Source organism: Onychostoma macrolepis, unplaced genomic scaffold (assembly GCF_012432095.1).
Source record: "Onychostoma macrolepis isolate SWU-2019 unplaced genomic scaffold, ASM1243209v1 Scaffold5, whole genome shotgun sequence".
Lineage (NCBI taxonomy): Eukaryota > Metazoa > Chordata > Actinopteri > Cypriniformes > Cyprinidae > Onychostoma > Onychostoma macrolepis.
In genome coordinates this window covers 1-20,548 of record NW_026704869.1, presented here as the reverse complement: position 1 = coordinate 20,548, position 20,548 = coordinate 1, and the positions used below count along the sequence as shown (strand labels likewise).

At 34.0% G+C, this 20,548-nt stretch overlaps 1 protein-coding gene across 1 annotated transcript; it reads left to right on the top strand.

Moving 5' to 3' along the window:
- Positions 1-13,927: 13,927 nt before the first annotated feature.
- Positions 13,928-18,489, top strand: LOC131535614 (prostaglandin F2 receptor negative regulator-like). The gene is made up of 4 exons (XM_058768266.1): positions 13,928-14,594; positions 16,552-16,896; positions 16,993-17,343; positions 17,867-18,489. The coding sequence occupies exons 1-4, from the start codon at positions 13,928-13,930 to the stop codon at positions 17,992-17,994; spliced, it is 1,491 nt and encodes a 496-aa protein (XP_058624249.1). The 3' UTR covers positions 17,995-18,489.
- The last annotated feature ends 2,059 nt before the right edge of the window (positions 18,490-20,548 follow it).

Sequence of the window (20,548 nt, the reverse complement as noted above, 5' to 3'; positions counted from 1 at the left end):
GGGAAGTGAAGTTCACGACACCATTGAATTCATTCAACCATTTGGATTAACAACGCAAACAACTATTAAATCAATCAAACAAACAAACAATATTTAATAGATAATAAATATACTTGACTCAGCCTAATATAAGTTGATTATCATAATACAAATCAGATCATACTATCATTGATTCAGACTCACACTTCTGAATCTAAATCAATAATCTGAGGAGTAGATTTCATTTCATTCTTGAATTAATTTCTATGCAGGTAAAATATTTTTGTTTTATTGTTTGCTCTGTACTGTTTTCATTCTCACTATTAAAAATTCATCAAATATTAAAAATATATGACATTTCCATATTAGTTATTAGTTAGGCTATAATATATAAATCATGTCCAGATGCACTAAACCATTTTCTTTGTTGTCTTAATGCTTTGGCAATACAAAATGTATTTTTTGCCATGCCAGTAAAGCTATTTGAATTTAATTTAAATTGAGAGAGAGAGAGAGAGAGAGAGAGAGAGAGAGAGACCACCTGCTGGCCATAGAAAGAGGACGACATAAAAAGACGTGGTTACCTAAAGAAGAGCGAATCTGTAGTGAATGTAGATCAGGATCGGTTGAGACGGAGGAACACTTCCTCTTCCACTGTGACAAATACACGTCCTTAAGAGACGCACTGTACTGTCAAATACAGCAGATTATTCCTGAGTTCCAGTCACTCCATGAAAATGACAAACTAGGAATATTACTTGGTGAAGGACCTATATTTCCTCTTTGGTTGCACAACATATTTATAAATGCCATAAACTAAGAAGTAAAGAGTGAACACATCTGCATTAGTAGTGCCATTAATGTTTATATAATTATATATGGATGTATTTTGTTTTGTTTATTTATGGATATATATTTGTTTTTTATTCTGTTATGTACAATGCTTTGGCAATATGTATCCAAGTATGTCATGCCAATAAAGCAATTTGAATTGAAAATTGAATTGAATTGAATTGAATTGAGAGAGAGAGAGAGAACATACAACATCAATATGTGGAACATACAAGGTATTAATTCATTCAGTTTTGGTAACAAAACCCAAACCTCAGATTTCAGAAAAAACATATCATATATGGACATAATAATACTACAGGAAACATGGCGCAAAACTGATGAAGTCACTCTTTGTCCCCCAGGATACTATGAAATATTTTTATCCTCTAGAAAACATAAAAAAAAAAATCACACGTGGAAGAGATTCAGGGGGCATCATAATCTGGCACAAACAAGAAATTGACAGATATATCCAAACAATTAAAAAAGAAGAATCACATATCTGGCTCAAAATCAACAAGCACCTAAAGATTTTTTCTTATGCGCTCTCTATATTCCTCCCTCTGAATCTCCATACTATAATAAGGACATCGTTGAATCTCTCCACAGTGAAACGAACCACTTCCAGGCCCAGGGAAGTGTGTTGATCTGTGGAGATCTAAATGCCAGGACAGGATCTCTTCCTGACTACACCACAGATAACGGGAATAACTATATTTTTGGACAAAGCTTCCCACAAAACATTGTAAACTTCCCAAGAAATAACTGTGATGACCAAGTGAATAAAAACGGGAAGCTTCTGATCGAGCTCTGTCGAAGCCTCAGTCTGTACCTCGTCAATGGCAGGGTGAAAGGGGACTCTCTTGGAAGGTACACCTATAGTTCATTTCATGGTTGCTCACCAGTTGATTACAGGATCACAGATCTAGATCCATTCTCTTTCAGAGCATTCACAGTCAAACCACTAACACCCCTATCAGACCACAGTCAAAGTACTGTTTACCTAAAAAGGACAACAAATACGAACATACACTCACAGCCCAGTAAGCTGTACAACATTAGAGAGAATTACAGATGGGCACAAAACAGCACAGAAAAATATGTGACAGCAATTGGCCATCCAAAAGTATGCCTACTTATAGACAACTTTCTAGGCAGAATGTATCCTCTCAATCGAGATGGTGTCAGTTTAGCTGTAGAGAACATACATTATATATTTGAATATTTGGCAAATTTATCTAACCTCACATCCTCTAAGAAAATCCATAAAACCACACAAGAAAATGAAAAATGGTTTGATTTAAGCTGTAAAACCATAAGGAAAAAATTAAGACTATTATCAAATCAAAAACATAGACAACCAAATAATGCAGATTTACGCCATCAATATTGTAAAGAACTTAAACAGTATAAAAATACACTCAGAAAAAAGATGAAGACCATCCTCAGAGTTTGGTCAATCATGCAGCGAGTGAAAACGAGAACAAATGCAGTATAAGATAATTAAAGGAAAGTCAAGAGAGTGTTTAAACGGAGATTGTGGTATACATATTACCGGTCTGTCTACAAAGAGGCCACGCGACACAAGGCCTCAATCTTACTATTTCACTGTTACATGTACATCTATTTCATTTAGAGCGCATACAGTTACGCATTACAATTTGAAGATGGTGTGGAAGCAATATTTTCTTTGTACGCGTCTCTAAACGTGACTTTAATAAATCACTGTTGTTTTAAACGAAAGCGATGATTCAGTCCGTTTTTATTCAGTCGTTGTGTTTTAGGCGTCTGCCTTTTAGTTTTGTTCCAGGAAACAGGTACAACTGTAAATGAGCGTTGTCATGTCTGTCTGCTCTTCTGTAAGAAAACATGCGGTCAGCAGTTTTTAACACGTCTTAATTCTCTTAATTTTTCACAATCGCAAATGTTTGTTTAGCTTAAAATATTCGTTTTTTTAGTCAGTTACAAAAGTGGCAGGCATGATGCTTATATGTATTTTTTAAATAATTACGACAAAGTTCCAGGTTTCCGTTACTTGGACGAACCCTTGACAGAGTGTTACTCAATCAGTCCTCTGCGTTATCTTTTAATAAAATATTCCATTGCATGTCACTAAGACAAATTCTGTAACAGCGTTCATAAATGTATATAAACGTACAAATCTTTATAGAGACAATAAGAACAATACGGTCTAACACCACAAACACAAATGATTGTTTTAACTCTTTCACACACCAGACTGGTCCCTGGTAAGTACCCCTAAAACTGAGAGATATCTTGACTTTCCTTTAATTATCTTATACTGCATTTGTTCTCGTTTTCACTCGCTGCATGATTGACCAAACTCTGAGGATGGTCTTCATCTAAAAACTGTACAAAACAATGAAAAAAGTATAGAGTGGTATCAACTATTGGGGTAGGCTGTCAAAATCAACACTAAAACTAAAAACATTAAATATATTTAGAATAGAGTATTTCAATATTAGGTATTTGTTATACCGATACATATTTCTGTTGTGCAAACATATTTCCTGTATAAAAGACTACGTCTGTGACCTTTTCATGGGCATGTAGTTTAATGTTATGGTTCTTAATTGCGGACACATTACAACGAGTCGACATAGTCCCTCTACCAAATCCGCCAAAAGTGGACAAAACAGAAAAATGTTAGCAAGAGGCAGATGCTTATGCTTATGACCGAAGGGTAGTACGCATAGGCCTAATTTTTTAAAGCAAACGGAAACTTTGAAAGAAACGAGTCGTTGGTATGACAAATAAAATGTGAATATCTTCATAGTGACGTAAAGAAAAAAGCTTTGAGCTTGATGGTGAGAAATGTTTCGGTTGTATGTGTAAATCAGCAAGACTTATCATCCTACGGATATGGAGATGGACAATTGTCCTAAAAAGTAATACCGACTTAGTCAAACGCTCTCAAGTCGAAATTTTCTTAATTTCATTTATTTCTATTAACACTGACTGCTGACTGCTCTAAGAGAGAGAAGGCCTCACCTACAGTCATTGTAATGACATATACAGTCCAGCAAACAAAAACAACGTCATCCATAATCCTGATCATCTGACTTAGTAAAATGTCAGTCACAATAGATTTTTTCTGTATTCTGTCTGCATTATGACCCTTTTCTTATATGATGTATACACTTTCTGAGTAACTAGACCTCTAGGAATTTACAACTGTGCCCCCATAGCCCTTGTTGGGTCCGTAGGGGAAAAGCATGGATATTAAGGTTTATTCTATATCTGTTCTATATCTATGTGAGTAAAAATAATAACCTAAATGGTAAGTTGAAACAAGCTCGGCTGATACACCTCTTTAATTTCATGTTGGATGGTGAAAAATCCGCATTCTGATGCATCTAAAGCGTTAGACAAAGGCATGAAACCACGATACACGAGCAAAAATATTGAATGAAATATGTTGAATGAATGTGAAATGCGATTTCTTTGTTCAGTTAAGAAGCTTCATCTAGACCCCTGTATTGGGAAATAAGAGCAGTTCCACTCGGATAATGAACACCTCGGGGAAAAATTATTTGAAATGTAAGTTTGTCAAAAAGAATAATCTGTTATCTGATTTAGTTGTATTTTCAAAAAAAAAGAAGAAGAAATAAAATAAAATAAAAATAAAATAATTAAATTGCCTTTCTTAAAAACATTGTGTCAAACTTATTTTGTAGCCTGATTCTCACTTCCTCGTGTATTGACCACATATTTAGCAGACTAGTGGGAACCATTGTGCAGTAATAAAAGTAAATCGTATAAAACAAAGAGAACCGATTAATGATTTTGTTAGAACACAACGGGTATGAAACTATATTTGGTAACCTTTTATTCAAACTTTAAAGTAAGTTTATGCTTTAAAATCAGCAAGTATTATAGAAATAAATGATTTTGGGGTGAAGTAAAAAAAAAAAATGTAAAAAAAAAGTTTGAAAACTTGCATATGCCGACCTAAACTGTTGACCTTCCTGAATGACGTCATCATACGTGTGTGTGTGTGTGTGTGTGTGTGTTTGTGTGTGTGTGTGGATCTGTTTGGATAATTTTTTTAAATAATCCAATTTTAAAAACACTGCAACAACCACGTTTGTCAACATGATTTCTTTTGTAATATCATGTTTTGACCTTATATTTACTAGGAATTGAAACCTTTGTAAAAATAAGAAAAGTAATAAATGAATAAATGAAAATGATATAGATTTATGAGACTTGTGAACCGTTAAAACTTAACATCAGTATTACCACTATTAATAAGCAGTCTTAACAACAAAGCATATGTTTAATACATACTGTATTGTAGATAGGTTTTAACAATGTAGGTATTTTCATACCGTCTGACATTCATTTAGCTTGTTCTGTGCTTTTAAAGCGTAATTAAATATTCTCAGGGGACCCATTGCTCCGCATAAGGTGTTCCTCACATGTGCGGATTCATTCAAGAGTAGTTTACAACTCCAAAGAATGCGTGTTGTGGTCTGTAGTTGACTTAAACAAACATTTTAAATGAGCTTTACGGGGGAAAGGGTTGGTGCCTGTTATAAAATCTCTCTTCAAAAAAGGATACATCACATTTTGTATATTTCTACATATATTATTCAGTAGATAACCAATAGTATATTGATAGTATAGGCCTATGATATTTATCACGCTGATAAAGGTCGGTTCCAAAAAAAAAAAGTATGAACATGTACAACTATATAAGCGTCGAACTAGATCACAGGCTCACCCTAGTAATAGTCTAAGATAGGGAAACATTTTATTTAGTCTTTTAAGCGGGAAAATGCATTGAAATAAAATAAACTAAGTACAATTTTAAATGATAAACTAAAATTTGAACAGGTACTGTTGAATAAAAATCATAATTAAGGTTAAATTTGCAAACAGATAAGTAAAATATTTTATTTAAAAACCTGTAAGATTCCGTCTAAACAGTCTTTTAAGTTTGAAAGATCTTATTTACACTCTTAAGAATATACCTAAATAATAATAATAATAATAATAATAATAATAATAATAATAATAATACATTTTTTAAGATGTCTTCGTTCACTCTGAAAAGGGGTAGCAGACTAACTTGACACATGAGCTGTTATGGACCGTAGAGACTCCTCCCGGTCTCTGAGTGGGCCTTGAAGCATTCAATCCATTTCACTATGATGTTTAGCCCTGGGAGGATCTGTGAGTTTTGTTTATATTTAATAAAGTTTATAACTTAAACGTTTTTTGTTTTATTTTTATATTTATCTATTTTGTTGGAAACATTTCATTCGTGGAATAGACGTCATTGCATAAAGATCCAGCCTACCTCTAAGCACTCTGAAAAATGTAAGGCGTTTTTATATTGTCATCTAAAACTATAGTAGATGTTTATTTTATACAGCGTGTTATATATAATCAGTTTTATTTTCTACCATCTTCTCTAAAAGAAGAGAATGATGTGTTTTATAAGGTCAATAAATAAATGTTGAATACATGTTTAAATGTATTATAAATTATTTGCTTCAGTAACATGTTACTATGCTGTCCTATACATTTTATTACCATATTATTTAAAATAGAGATAAGTCTCTTTAGCTTGAAATGTTTATGTATGTGGTGCTTGTTTATATGATTTATCAGAACTCAAATTTGTATAGTGTCATGGAAGCTACACTGATATAACAATGTAGATGTGATTTATAATGAAATTTCTTGAGTCGTCATAATTCAGATTGCTTAAAACAATATTTAATAATAAAAAAAAGTAAAGCATATGCAGAACATATTGTGTGATGTGTACAGTTTGTACAGTACAAAATCCCCAGAAAACATAAAACCAATGTGAGCACGCTGCTCGTGTGTGTGTGTGTGTGCGTGAGAAAGAGAGAGAGAGAAACAAAGAGGGTGAGGGTGAGAAAGGGGGCAGAGGAGCTTTTCCTACTTCAACCTCTCATTCGGACAATGGTCATCATCGCTCGCAGAATAATGTAAAACTAAATGGTTATTTTTATACAGTATGTTATTTATAATCACATTATTTTTTTTTTTTACCACCTTCTTTAAAAGAAGAGAATTATGTGTTTTATAAGTTCAGTGAACTTAATTAATTGTTGAATACTTTAAAATGTATGATAAATGATTTGCTTCAGTAACATGTTTGTTACTATGACATATATAATCATTTATTACCATATTCTTTAAAATAGAGATAAGTCTCTTTAGCTTGAAATGTTTAAGTGCGTGCTTGTTTATATGACTTATCATGATACAAAATTGTATAATGACATAGGTATTACACTGATATGACAACGGGGTTTATGATGAAACTTCTTGAGTCCTCATAATTCAGACCGCTTAAAAATATATATTTTATTAAAAATGGTTGTACCCAGAATTTTGGTAGGTGTACAGTAAAAAATCATTTTGTCTATGGAGTGTAGTAATACTCCAAATGATTGTACACATAAGTACTTTTATAAATTAAATTAAAACATTTTAATAAATTAGCTTTTTTTAAAAATGTTATTATTATTATTTTTTTAATTAAATTATACTAAATGATGTTTATGAAAATGTTAAAAAAAAAATTTTTAAAAATGAAGAAAGTTTATTGTGCTGGGTTGGTTTAGGGGATGATACAGTATAAATATTAAAGGTTCTAAATATAATGTATTGTAGAAACATTTTCTGTGATACAAGTACAAATATACAAATAAATGTGAATAAAACATAGAAATTTGTCATGTCTGGGCGTGTCGGGTCCACAATGGCCCTTATCGTTTGGCTTGTTAAAATATATATATTGTTTTCCCTTTTCTTATTTCGACGTCGCCGGTTCCTCATTACAAAATGTTTTGTTACCTAAAACTAGTGTAAATGTTTTATATTGCGTGTAATTGCATAATTTATTTATTTATTTTCATTTAATAGAAGAAAATAAGACTTGGGACGATTGAATGCGCACACGTGCGTGTGTGTGTGAGAGAGAGAGAGAGAGAGAGAGAGGACTTTTCCAACTTAAACTAAACAATTTTTTTGTAAACCTCTCATTTGAAGAATGGGGTTCCTTGCAAGAGGAGGAAATCTTTTTCTCTTGGAAAAATGCAAGAGGGTTTTAATTTATTTCCAATTCATTATTAGGAGTGTTATTTAATTACATTTTATAAAACCAACAGAATATATTTGTGTCTTAAAACTGACCTGTTAAAATTGTTTTATTTATTCTGTTCATCCTTTTTTATACAACCATACGGAGAGAGAGTCCATAATACACCGGGCCTCAGAATGCAACCGGATACCGTTGCCACGTGGTCCACAGATGGGCAAACCCCCACCGGATGAGCATACAATCTTCAAAACATTACCCGACAGCTCATTTATGGTTTTACACTTGTACAAACAACATATCTCATCCCCGGATGACGTAGGAATTTCACGCATTCCAATCCTCACATCTGGATCTCATTAACGGGGTCAAGGGGTCAACACGACGTGGGTGGTCACTATGTGGGTGGGCCGTGTGGGGGTGGGGGAAAGGTCAAAAGGTCAAAGCCATAAATATTTTTGTCACAAGCCATGCCATATATACTACTTCATAGCACTGGGAACAGAAAAAGGTACTATAATAATAATAATAAAAAATATTACATTAGGAACTGAAACTTCTTCCAAGCATATCTTACATTTATGCTGTAAGTTACTAAAGATGATAAAGGTTTGTGTGTCAATTAATTAACAGATACATTAAAGAAAATATTACTCATATCTGATGTATTTGTTGATGTTCAGATCGTATTGGATGGGCCTGTATGATTGCGTTTCTGCAGTTACTCTGGGCATTAATAAACTTCACATGGTCATTTAAATGGGGTACAGTATTAATCATCTGTTCTGATCATCTTCATAATTGTGTCACAATGAATTATTTATCAAAAGTTCATTGAAGTTATATAGAAGACACTAGAGGATACATTTACTAGAAGAATGATTTAAATCAAAAGATGTGAAGTTGCAATAATTCATTTTTATAATTATAAATCTTGACATTAAACTGCATTTGATCTTACAGATCTTCACCGTGTTGTCCCTGTGTATGTGTTTGTATCAGTTGGTGTTGTTGTACTGAACTCAGTTACACTGTTGACTGAACTGATACTGAAAACAGGTGAGCGAACACTTGAACATCATACAGTGCCTGATTATATTAAGCAATTTACATTAAGTCTATGGTAACATATTATAAGATAATATATCAGGTAATACTTTACTGTGAGGCATAAATCAGCTTCAAGTTATTATGATCAAATTGTTTTCATTTCCATAATTTCTAGCAACAATACTTCAATAAAGCCTTATAATAATTTGGAGGTACTATTAAAGTAGAAGTGTCTATTGTAAAGAAAATACTCTTGTTCATCCTCAGTTAATGGTGATGGAGCAGTTGGTGATCTGAGAGTTGTCGTCTTTTCCTCTGAAATCCTCTTTACTGTATTTCTGATGATTTTACTGTGTTCGAACCTTGTGAGTACAAACTGAACTTTAGTCAGTTGCATTTAAGGTCTAAGTCAATTAATGATGTTTTTTCATTATTTTTTTTGTCTTAGTTAAATCCATGAGTCAGCTAATGTGCCATCTGATGTGTTTTGTCCCTGTTCAGCCTCTAAATAACTTCCTCTACTTTCTTTCTTTGAACACACGGGGATCAAAATGTGTCTGCAATCATGTCAGGTTAGTGTCAATAATTAAATATGATATGTACCATATTTAATGTAAATCATATTTAATAAACTGCAATATCAGGAGGCATTTCACTTCATATTAAAGATGCACTCAGTAATTTTATCATTACGTTTCTCTGGCTGATATAATAGAAGTATTTATATTTTTACTGACACACGTCATTGTGAGCGCAACAAGTATTCGTCAGCTGTAATGAACTGCTTCCTCAAAACAAAGTCTGTAATAATAAAGGGATCTGAGATGAAGTATTGAAATTATATGATTGTGAAAATATCTATTTAAATTCTTATTGTGAATACAGAAGACAATAAGGTCTTTTCGAACTCCAGTTGCTGGATCACAGTATCAGAATTATTGGGTTAGTATCAGAATTGTTTTGTTTATTTAAAAATAAGTCAAAAATATTCAAGATGGTAAATTTTTTTTAAAACATGATTTAAAAAAAAAAAAAAAAACAACAACAACAAAAAAAAAAAACTGTTTGTCTCCTTTATTTGATACAAACAATTTTGAAATCTGTATGGGGAAGTCTTTCACCCTCATGCAAAATGACCGATCGCACCTTTATTCTGAACTCAGGATGCAGCAGGATCTGATGAAACTCCAGCCAATGTATCAAAGCAGAAGCAGAACACAGCAGAATCACATGAAATGAAACCTTTCCTAAACACTGAAGATCATGAGGCTGATAGGACAGAGGACCGTCTGCTGGATTCAGTGGAATCACAAACATGATCAGCAATAAGGGAAAAAAAAGACTCAAACTCTCGAGCATTGACAGTGAGAAATGCAGTGTTCTTCACTGTAATGCAGATGATTTTGTACTGTCAGCTCTTTTTAAAAGATATTTTATATATAACTTGAATCATATGCCGGATGTTTATTTGTGATCATTTTAAATTGTGGTAACATTTATGCTGATTGAAATATTTCTCTAAGAACTGCAGTAAAGTTCGGTTCATCTGCTGATCTAGAGCACAGATGTGGTGGGTCAGAAAGCAGTTGAACAGTGTTCAGGCCAGTGTTTCCTTAGTTCTGTATTCATGTAGTAATAGATCCATGTGATGATAACTCATTATCAATGGCTCAATCCTCAGTTGCTAGCTCTAAATTGACATTTTGGAATTAGCTACAGAGGCTTGGAGCAATTACATATTTCATTTTGGTATAAATTTAAAAGTTTTAATATTATTGTATCTAATATAATTAGCTATACAATTATTCCAAGCAATGTCTTTCTGGAACATGCATTGAAATAAGACAAAAGCCGATATTGAATGTGCAGTTACTAAAGAATCAACTTTGTTACATATATATATATATATATATATATAAAAAGTTTTTGCAAAAATTAACACAAATTAAACAGAATGCAGCATTGTGTCATTAAAATTCATGTATTCCTTTCTTTCTGTTAAATCGTAACTGGTTTATCTGGACTACTGTAGGTGTTGTTTAAACATGCTGTCTTCATGCACCATATCATTCCCTAAATCTAATGTTGGACGATCCAAAGAGATTATAATGTTCAGAAATGATGGACTTATGTTTATATGTCTTTCTCTCTTTAAGCTGATTCGGAAGACAAGGCACATCTTTAATTGTCCAATTTAAGCCTGTATGCAAACTGTTGCTCAGGAGCTTTAACATTTATCTGATCTAGGCTTAAGTACAAATGCTTGAAAAGAGTTTGTGCTAATGTATGAATTTCTTTACAACGTTTAATTGATGAAGGTACTGCATGTGTGGTGTGTCATAATCAGTAAATATAAAGAGCAGCTTAAAACAAAAATCTCTCCTGCTTTACTCGTCATGTTCAACATATTTGATCTGTTCAGCTTTCAGCAGTTTTCTTGATTGATTTACTTTAGAGACAAGAATTAGATTTGCATCCACAGCTCTTATTCTGATTTATTTCTCTTATTTTAATATGCTAATTTCTGATCATAAAGATGAATTCTTGTAGTTTCCGTTTCCTAGGTTTCTCGCGTAGTCTGTGATTCGTAGTGTTAGTAAACCAGATGTTACAGTAGTTTATCGTTGTAGTGAAGGTCTCAACAAATAGGATCTGCTAAACTGTGATCTCTTTCACAACACCAAACTCCTTCACAGATTTCCTGCGCATTATATGAAAATTAAAGTTTTTGTAGTAATCGTAGATTTACAGGAAATTTGTTTTTTTTGTTTTGGTCTTTTGATCTTTTCTCACAATTACAGATTTTGGTGTTTTATGTCATGCCGTGTTTTTGTCTTTGAAACCTCATTTCCAAATTTACCTAGCTTTACTACATTTTTTTTTTAAACAAAACAGTCTTATGAACAGATTGCTTGTGAACATTAAGCATAAATATTGTAAGAATTTTTAGATTTGAGGAAGCACCAACATTACTCATATATAATGATGATAATCTCTACTAGCACTGTATGTGTCCATTTAAATTAAAAGACAGTACAAGACAAGTTTTATGTCATTTCTGTCTCTGTTTTAGAGTTGGTTGTGCGTGGTCCCTCTGGTCCTCTGGTTGCTCCTCTGGGATCTTCAGTAGTTTTACTCTTACTAACGGAGGGTCTGGAGGTGGAATGGAGAAGAACAGACTCAGAGAGTCTGGTTCATCTGTATCAAGATGGTGAGAGTCGAGTCCCAGCAGCAGGATTATCATGATAGAGCTCATTTCTTTACTGATCAGATTCAACATGGAAACTTCTCCCTCCGTCTGGACAACCTGAGAGCTGAAGATGAGGGACCATACACATATACTGTTTACAGTCAGCAGAAGTCTGTTTTCAACCAAGATTTATTGGGGAGCAGGTTTTAATGACTCATTTCAATTGCATATCTGCAATATTAAGTTATATTTAAAAAATGTCAGAATGACATTTATCAGTTCAAGTATCTATATTTATATCTTGAATGCTGCAGGATCTTTTCTCGTCACAAAATTTTCTTCATGATTGACTTTGAATCCAGAGGCGTCATGCCCATTCAAAGTGAGGGGGCACGTGCCCCCTCAGAATTTTGAGCCAAGTGGATTTTGAATGCAGCTTCCAAAAGACAAAAACATAGTCGATTAATATTTTCTATAATCACACCGGCGTGATTGGAACGTTCAATGCATATCATCAGCTGCTAAATTCAAATCTGCATTCGCGTTTGTACAGTGCTGCATTATAACCAATCACACACGATTCTGTTGAGCTTATGAATGCAGTAGCCAATCAGAGGCGTTCAAATGAGTCATCCTAAAATGCCGTGTTTTCTTCAGTCCTTGCTGACTGAATACCTCTTTCTGGCGAATTCTCTCGTAAGAAACAACAAAGTGCAAATATGTGTAAGAATCTGTGTAAGTAAGATATTCATTTCATAGTGTAAACAGCTTCAGAGATTTTAATGGGAGTTTTTGAGAGTGCTTGGACTCTAAACTGTCAGTGAAAATGTTCTTTGCTGTCTTTCTGTACAATGAAAGTGTTATGATTTGTAGCCTAACTTACAATGTTTTTATTCCCATTTTCAATGTTAAATTTACATTAAATAATAAAGTCAGTCATATTTAAAAATATGTTATGGTATGACACCCATATCTGTTAATTAAATAAACAGACAGGTTTTTATGCATAGTATAGATTACATTATTAGGTTACTTTGACCATCACCCACTATAGATCCACTAACATAATCTATAAAGGTGAGAATCAAGATATTTCATGATATAGTTAATGCTTTTGGGAATGTTTCGAATAAAAAGGAAAAAATAAATAAAACATAAGTGCTGTTGTGGCTGCTGTGTGTCACATGACACATTTTGGTTCCTCGCTACTGTTGCCTTTGGCTTACTTAGTTGGTGATCCTTAACTTTTGGCAAAATTGTTGATTTAAATTGCACAGACACCGTAGAGAAATGAACTGAGCTGGAGATGGCATCACTGAATTAACGATGGACTGACTTTAACTGAAAAACTTACTAGTTTACTGTTATCCTTTTTTTAGAGCTGCTTTACAGCAGAGTTGAATTTTGTTTGCATTATTGACACACTATTTTCCTGTTTTACACTGTAAAGCTGCTTTGACACAATCTGTATTGTATAAAGTGCTATATAAATAAAGGTGACTTGACTTGCTGCGTTTAGATCCTGCACTCATCTTTATTTTGCAGCCAAGCTGTGACAGAAGAACTGACCTCAAAATGGATCTAGCAGCAAAGAAAATCCATCTCCTCTAACTGGGGAAGGAGTCACAGGCACACACAGGAATTTCTGGACCTTCACCATCTCGTCCCTTATGATGATGACTGACTGTGTGTGCTTTTCTGGACAAGACTCAACGCAAAGACAAGATTGTGCTTGGCCAGAAATGAGCCTCTAGGGACTTTAATGGAGTATGTGGAGTGGATACTCCTCCGGAATGGTTCCCCATTTACCATCTCCAATTGTGATGAGCTCCTTCACTCTTGCTCCCTCGGTTCCACCTGGGATTGTCAACCCTATGGCTGCAGTGGGCTTCCTCGTCCCTCTGGCTCTGCCTTGGTCAGTCATCACTCTGACTTTGCCATGGACTTACGGGTCTTCGTCTGTGACCTGTCCCTCCACCCGTCAGTTTCCTCCTTCAGCTCTGACTTGGTTTTCGGTCGCACCGCTTCCACCTCAGTCCTCTGGCGCCCTGGCTCCACCTCAGTCGTTCAGTGCTGAAGCTCTGCCTTGGTCTCCAGGACCTTCAGTGTCCCCGGTATCTACAGCTTTTCAGCTCCAACTCGGTCTCCACTTTCCACACTGTCTAAAGTCCATCGTTCCCTGGTTCTGCCTGGCAAGGCTCCACCATGGCTCCTCCCTCGGCTCTGCCATGGGCCTGCGCACTGGTACTTCTGTGTGGGGCTCTTCCGCCTTCCGCTTGGCTGCTTCTACCTTCATCTCCACCCTGGCTCCTGCTGCCTCGGTCTTCACCCAGCTTTCTCTTTGCCCTGGCTCAGGCTGTCCAGCATCCCGGCTCTGCGTCCCCAACCTAAGCCACCTCCCTCTGCTGGACTTATTGTCACATAATGTTCTGTTCTGTTTGGTTTTGTTTTAGTTTTTCTTGTTTGACCTGTTCCAGAGATCTTTTTGTTTGATAAACACTAATGTACTGCATTTAGATCCTGTGCCCGTCTTTATTTTGCTACCAAGCTGTGACAAATAACTCCTGTCTACAGTAACTGTTGTCTGTTTCAATAGTGATTTATTTTTGTGTTGCATTTAGGTATTTTCAGAGACAGATTTCATATTATGCTGAAGGTAAAACATCTTAACACTTTTGTTTCATTTCTTTTTCTTAATCAGAATTGGTTCGTCAGGATTAGCTGCAGTTCATCAGATCTTTCTCTACTAAAAGGAAGAAAGTAAATCAAGTTTCAACATATGCTCATAGACCTTCACTTTGACAATCAAATAATATTTTCAGCTGAACATGGACCTGTTTACGTTCATTTTTGCGGCTGTTCTTCTAGTTATATCTGATGGTATGTATAATATTTTTCTCTTTATGCTAATTCTGGAGAAAAAAAGCACAAAATGAACTATCAATTTAATTATGTTCAACGTGGAAACACACTACACAAAATTTGTTTCATTTGTCAAATGTTGGTCACTACATAATTTCTATAGTTTGTGTCATGTGTTAAAATGAAATATAAATATTAAGAGCAAATTTAAATGAATCTCCCTTTTATGCAGTGAACGTGTTTCTGATTTATTTAGCTTTTAGCACTTAAATTTCTTAATTTATTTGAGACATGACAATGAGATTTCTATCCACAGCTTTTATTAATTTCTTCTGTCATAGTACTCTAATAGTCCTCTAATGGTGCACCTGTGGATGTATTTTTAACACACATTTTACTGTGAAGCATTTTGTTTTTCTCAGGTTATATTTCCTGGTTGCCTGATCTGATCAGCTATACAACTATATACATAATATGGAGAGTTCATTTGCAAAAACCAATAACTCCATTTTTTTTGTTTTTTTAAAAATTGTTTTTAATTTATTTATTGCGCATTCCAAGTAATATCAATCAAACTGCAGTTGGGTTGTTTTGATTAAGTAATAATAACTTAAACAAATACAGGTAGATTACAAAATTAAAGTTAAATAAAAGTATGTTTTTTATATTAAAAGTTTGTTTAATAGCAAAAGCAGATAACTCCACATTTCATGTTTTAGAGTTTAAAAAAAACACTCGTTTAATCTTTGTAATCTCCTCAGATGACAATGTAAATGCCTGACAACGTTGTTGTTGTTGTGATCATAGACTGTATGGATGTGATTACACGCAATACACGGAGCTTTTCCAAAGACTAGAATACCCTTAAAGGGACTTTGGCTTTTCCTCACCATTGTAACGTGCTGCTTTTGCAAGGCTCCGTGAAAACGTTTAAGCTTTTATTTTCCTTTTATGCCCTGAAGAAGATATCACAGGTTCATCAAGTTCGTCGAAATTATCCATCCTCGATCACTTTTAGTCAGCTTTGACTAAACTCCTCTCAGCTAGCACGTCTTTTCAAAGTGAAAGTAGCCTTGTCACCTGACCTGAATACAGCGCGCTGATTCGCTAAAATTGACTTATCGGCTTCTGTTCAAAAACAACAAGGCTTCTGCAGTAAAACGTGAACTCGCGATGCCTTAAAGTGGGCAATACCGGCTTTTTTGACAAAACGTGTTTAGGGTTCAGATCGCGCTATATGTGGAGAATCAGCTGAACTCTATTGAACTCTCATTACCACAATTTGTTTAAAAATATGTGATATCACAAATAGAATTTATTTTGTTGCAAGGATAACATGGGAAAGAAACCTTTTGTATTATTATTAATAATTTATTTATTTATTTATTTTTAAGAAGAACCTAATGAATTACTATGCACACTTTTACATACTGTAGATACTTAATCATGTCAGTAATGATAATTATCTCTGTATGTTTCCATTTACACTAGAACAAACTACAAGCAAGCATAATTTCTGTCTCTGTTTTAGGGTTGGTTGTGCGTGGTCCCTCTGGTCCTCTGGTTGCTCCTCTGGGATCTTCAGTGGTTTTGCCCTGTTATGTTGATGAACTCTTACTAATGCAGGGTCTGGAGGTGGAATGGAGAAGAACAGACTCAGAGACTCTGGTTCATCTTTATCAAGATGGTGAGAGTCGAGCAGAGTCCCAGCAGCAGGATTATCATGATAGAGCTCATTTCTTTACTGATCAGATTCAACATGGAAACTTCTCCCTCCGTCTGGACAATCTGACAGCTGAAGATGAGGGACGATACACATGTACTGTTCACAGTCAGCAGGATTCTGGTGAGATTGTGGTTGAAATAAAATATCTTGGTAAGTAAAAATCCAATTACTTCTAATAGAAATTCAGTCTAGTATTTCATTAAAACATTTGATGCTCATATTTAATTTATATTTTTGTTCTTTCAGAGCGTTTGCTAGTATCAGGATCAGATGAGTCCATATCTGCGTCTGTGGGTGAGGACGTCACTCTGAACTGCTCTGTAGACTCTCACATCGCACCTGAACACATTGAAGAGGTTTCTTGGAGGAAAACAGATGGATATATTCTGGTTCTGCTCTACCAAAACAATGAGACTTTATCAGATTCATCAGATGAGCGATACAGAGACAGAGCTGAGTTCTTCACTGCTGAAATCCCCAAAGGAAACTTCTCTCTCAGACTGAAGAGCATCAGAACTGAGGATAAAGGAGTTTACATGTGTCAAGTGTTTGCTGGAGGACTTTCAGCCAATGCAACGGTAGAACTGGAGCAACTGGGTGAGTCACAGCTAAATAAGTTGACAGCCATGTTACATGCCCAGTTAAATGCTACCCACTTTATCTTGGTAAAATCTTTTTATTTGACAATATAATAAGAATATATTAATACTGGGTGACAAATACACCTGGCAATAGATTTGCTATACAGTAATATAAGTAAATGTAAACATCTATTACATGATGTTACATCAAAAGTATAAAGACCCATGACCTCAGAAAAAAAACAACACAAAACAAAAATGATGAAGATGTTATAATGTGTCTTGTAGTTCAAACCATCTTATTATTATCATGGGATTTATATATTTATTTTTTACTCAAGTTGTTATTATTGAGGGTTAAAGTTTGGTGAGTTACAGCTTCAGCAGTTTTCCCCTGCTGATTGATGCCATTATGGAGCAAAAAGTGTCTTTTTCAATTAACTGAGTAATAAATTTCAGCCAGAACATTGGTGGGCAGCATAGATATAACATACATGTGGAAGTCCACATCTTACAATAGCTATGTCAATGTTTGACAGGTTTCTCTGTTTCACACATAATGGTGTTGATTCTCTGTATATCTGCATCTGGATCTGCACTCCTGCTCTACTGGCTGATCTACTGCAGACCACATAATGAAGGTATATATCAACAGCAACGATATTAATAACTAGATAGGAAAGTTCGTCGAGACAAACTTTAAGTTGGCTTGAGAAAGACGGACCAGAAAGTTTGAAAAGTTAAAAAAGTTTGAAAAGTTTTAAAAAAGTTTAAGAAGTTTAAAAAGTTTAAGTTTGAAAAATGTTAAAAGTTTTAAATTTGATGGGTTTCAGTCTGAAATAGTTTGAAGTTTAAAGTAGTTTTAAAAGCTTAAAGTTTGACACATAGATAGATAGATAGATAGAGTCAGATTATAGATCGATAGATAGATAGATAGAGTCAGATTATAGATAGATAGATAGATAGATAGATAGATGAAGTCAGATTATAGATAGATAGATAAGAAACATTAGATAGATGAGTTTGAATGGATTAGAAATAGTATTGGGTCAGTATGACCTCAATCAACTTTCTTTAGTTAAAAAATGTTTCCCTTCATCTCAGTGGAATAAGATTTTGTGACTTTTCAACATTTTCTATCTGTATTCACATTAAAAATAATAAAAAAGGGCCTGATTCGGTTGTTCTGAAGGTATGTATTATTTTATTTATTTTTACTAATATGGTCTTTGAAAATTGAAAATGAATGGGAAATACGAAAAAATCTATATATATATTTTTTTTAATTTGTCAAAAAATAATAATAAATCTAGCATAGGTCTGAAAATTTTCACACAGAAATGAAGGCCTGGTACTAGATCACAAATGCAATGTAGAAAAGACGCACACACACATACAAAAACACACGTGTGACTGCAACAAGAGCATTTTATAGAAATTGGCAAATAAAATCAATAAATTCTGCATAAATCTGAAAATGTCCACACAACAAAATCGAAGTCTGATACTAGAGCACAAATGCAATGTGGAACGAGCATACTCACTCACGTACGTACACACACACTCTCTTACACACATACCCGCCATTCATATCTGCTTATTGCAGTTGTTTTTTAGTTTAGTTTTTTTTTTTTTCTTCGTTTTGATTTTATTTACATTTATGTTAAAAAAAAAAAAAGTTTTTTGTGGCATTATTGCAAAAGCGAGCACTTCAAAATACATCAAACAAACAAAAATTAATTCTAACCTTTGGGAAAAATACTGTTTTTAATGTATTTTATAATTTTTCAATATATAATTACCAAATATATATCAGAAAAGTTGTGAGAGGAGCAGTTGACCACTTCCAGAAAAATGAATGGCTCTCTATGGGCCTCTGCTGGATATATATGGTCATTACACTATAGATGAGTTTGATTGGGTTAGAAATAGTACGTAGAAGGGAAGTCAGATAGATAGATAGATAGATAGATAGATAGATAGATAGATAGATAGATAGATAGATAGATAGATGAGTTTGATTGGGTTAGAAATAGTACATAGAAGGGAAGTCTGATAGATAGATAGATAGATAGATAGATAGATAGATAGATAGATAGATAGATAGATAGATAGATAGATAGATAGATGAGTTTGATTGGGTTAGAAATAGTACATAGAAGGGAAGTCTGATAGATAGATAGATAGATGATAGATAGATAGATAGATAGATAGATAGATAGATAGATAGATAGATAGATAGATGAGTTTGATTGGGTTAGAAATAGTACATAGAAGGGAAGTCAGATAGATAGATAGATAGATAGATAGATAGATAGATAGATAGATGAGTTTGATTGGGTTAGAAATAGTACATAGAAGGGAAGTCTGATAGATAGATAGATAGATAGATAGATAGATAGATAGATAGATAGATAGATAGATAGATAGAGAGAGAGAGAGAGAGAGATAGATGAGTTTGATTGGGTTAGAAATAGTACATAGAAGGGAAGTCTGATAGATAGATAGATAGATAGATAGATAGATAGATAGATAGATAGATAGATAGAGAGACAGATAGAGAGATAGATAGAGAGAGAGATAGAGAGATAGATGAGTTTGATTGGGTTAGAAATAGTACAGAAGGGAAGTCTGATAGATAGATAGAGAGAGAGAGAGAGAGAGAGAGAGAGAGAGAGATAGATAGATAGATAGAGATAGAGAGAAAGAGAGATAGATGAGTTTGATTGGGTTAGAAATAGTACATAGAAGGAAGTCTGATAGATAGATAGATAGATAGATAGATAGATAGATAGATAGATAGAGAGAGAGAGATAGAGATAGAGAGATAGATGAGTTTGATTGGGTTAGAAATAGTACATAGAAGGGAAGTCTGATAGATAGATAGATAGATAGATAGATAGAGAGAGAGAGAGAGAGAGAGAGAGAGAGATAGAGAGATAGATGAGTTTGATTGGGTTAGAAATAGTACATAGAAGGGAAGTCTGATAGATAAGTTTGATTGGGTTAGAAATAGTACATAGAAGGAAGTCTGATAGATGATAGATAGATAGATAGATAGATAGATAGATAGATAGATAGATGAGTTTGATTGGGTTAGTAATAGTACATAGAAGGGAAGTCAGATAGATAGATAGATAGAGATAGATAGATAGATAGATGATAGATAGATAGATAGATAGATAGATAGATAGATAGATAGAGAGAGAGATAGAGATAGA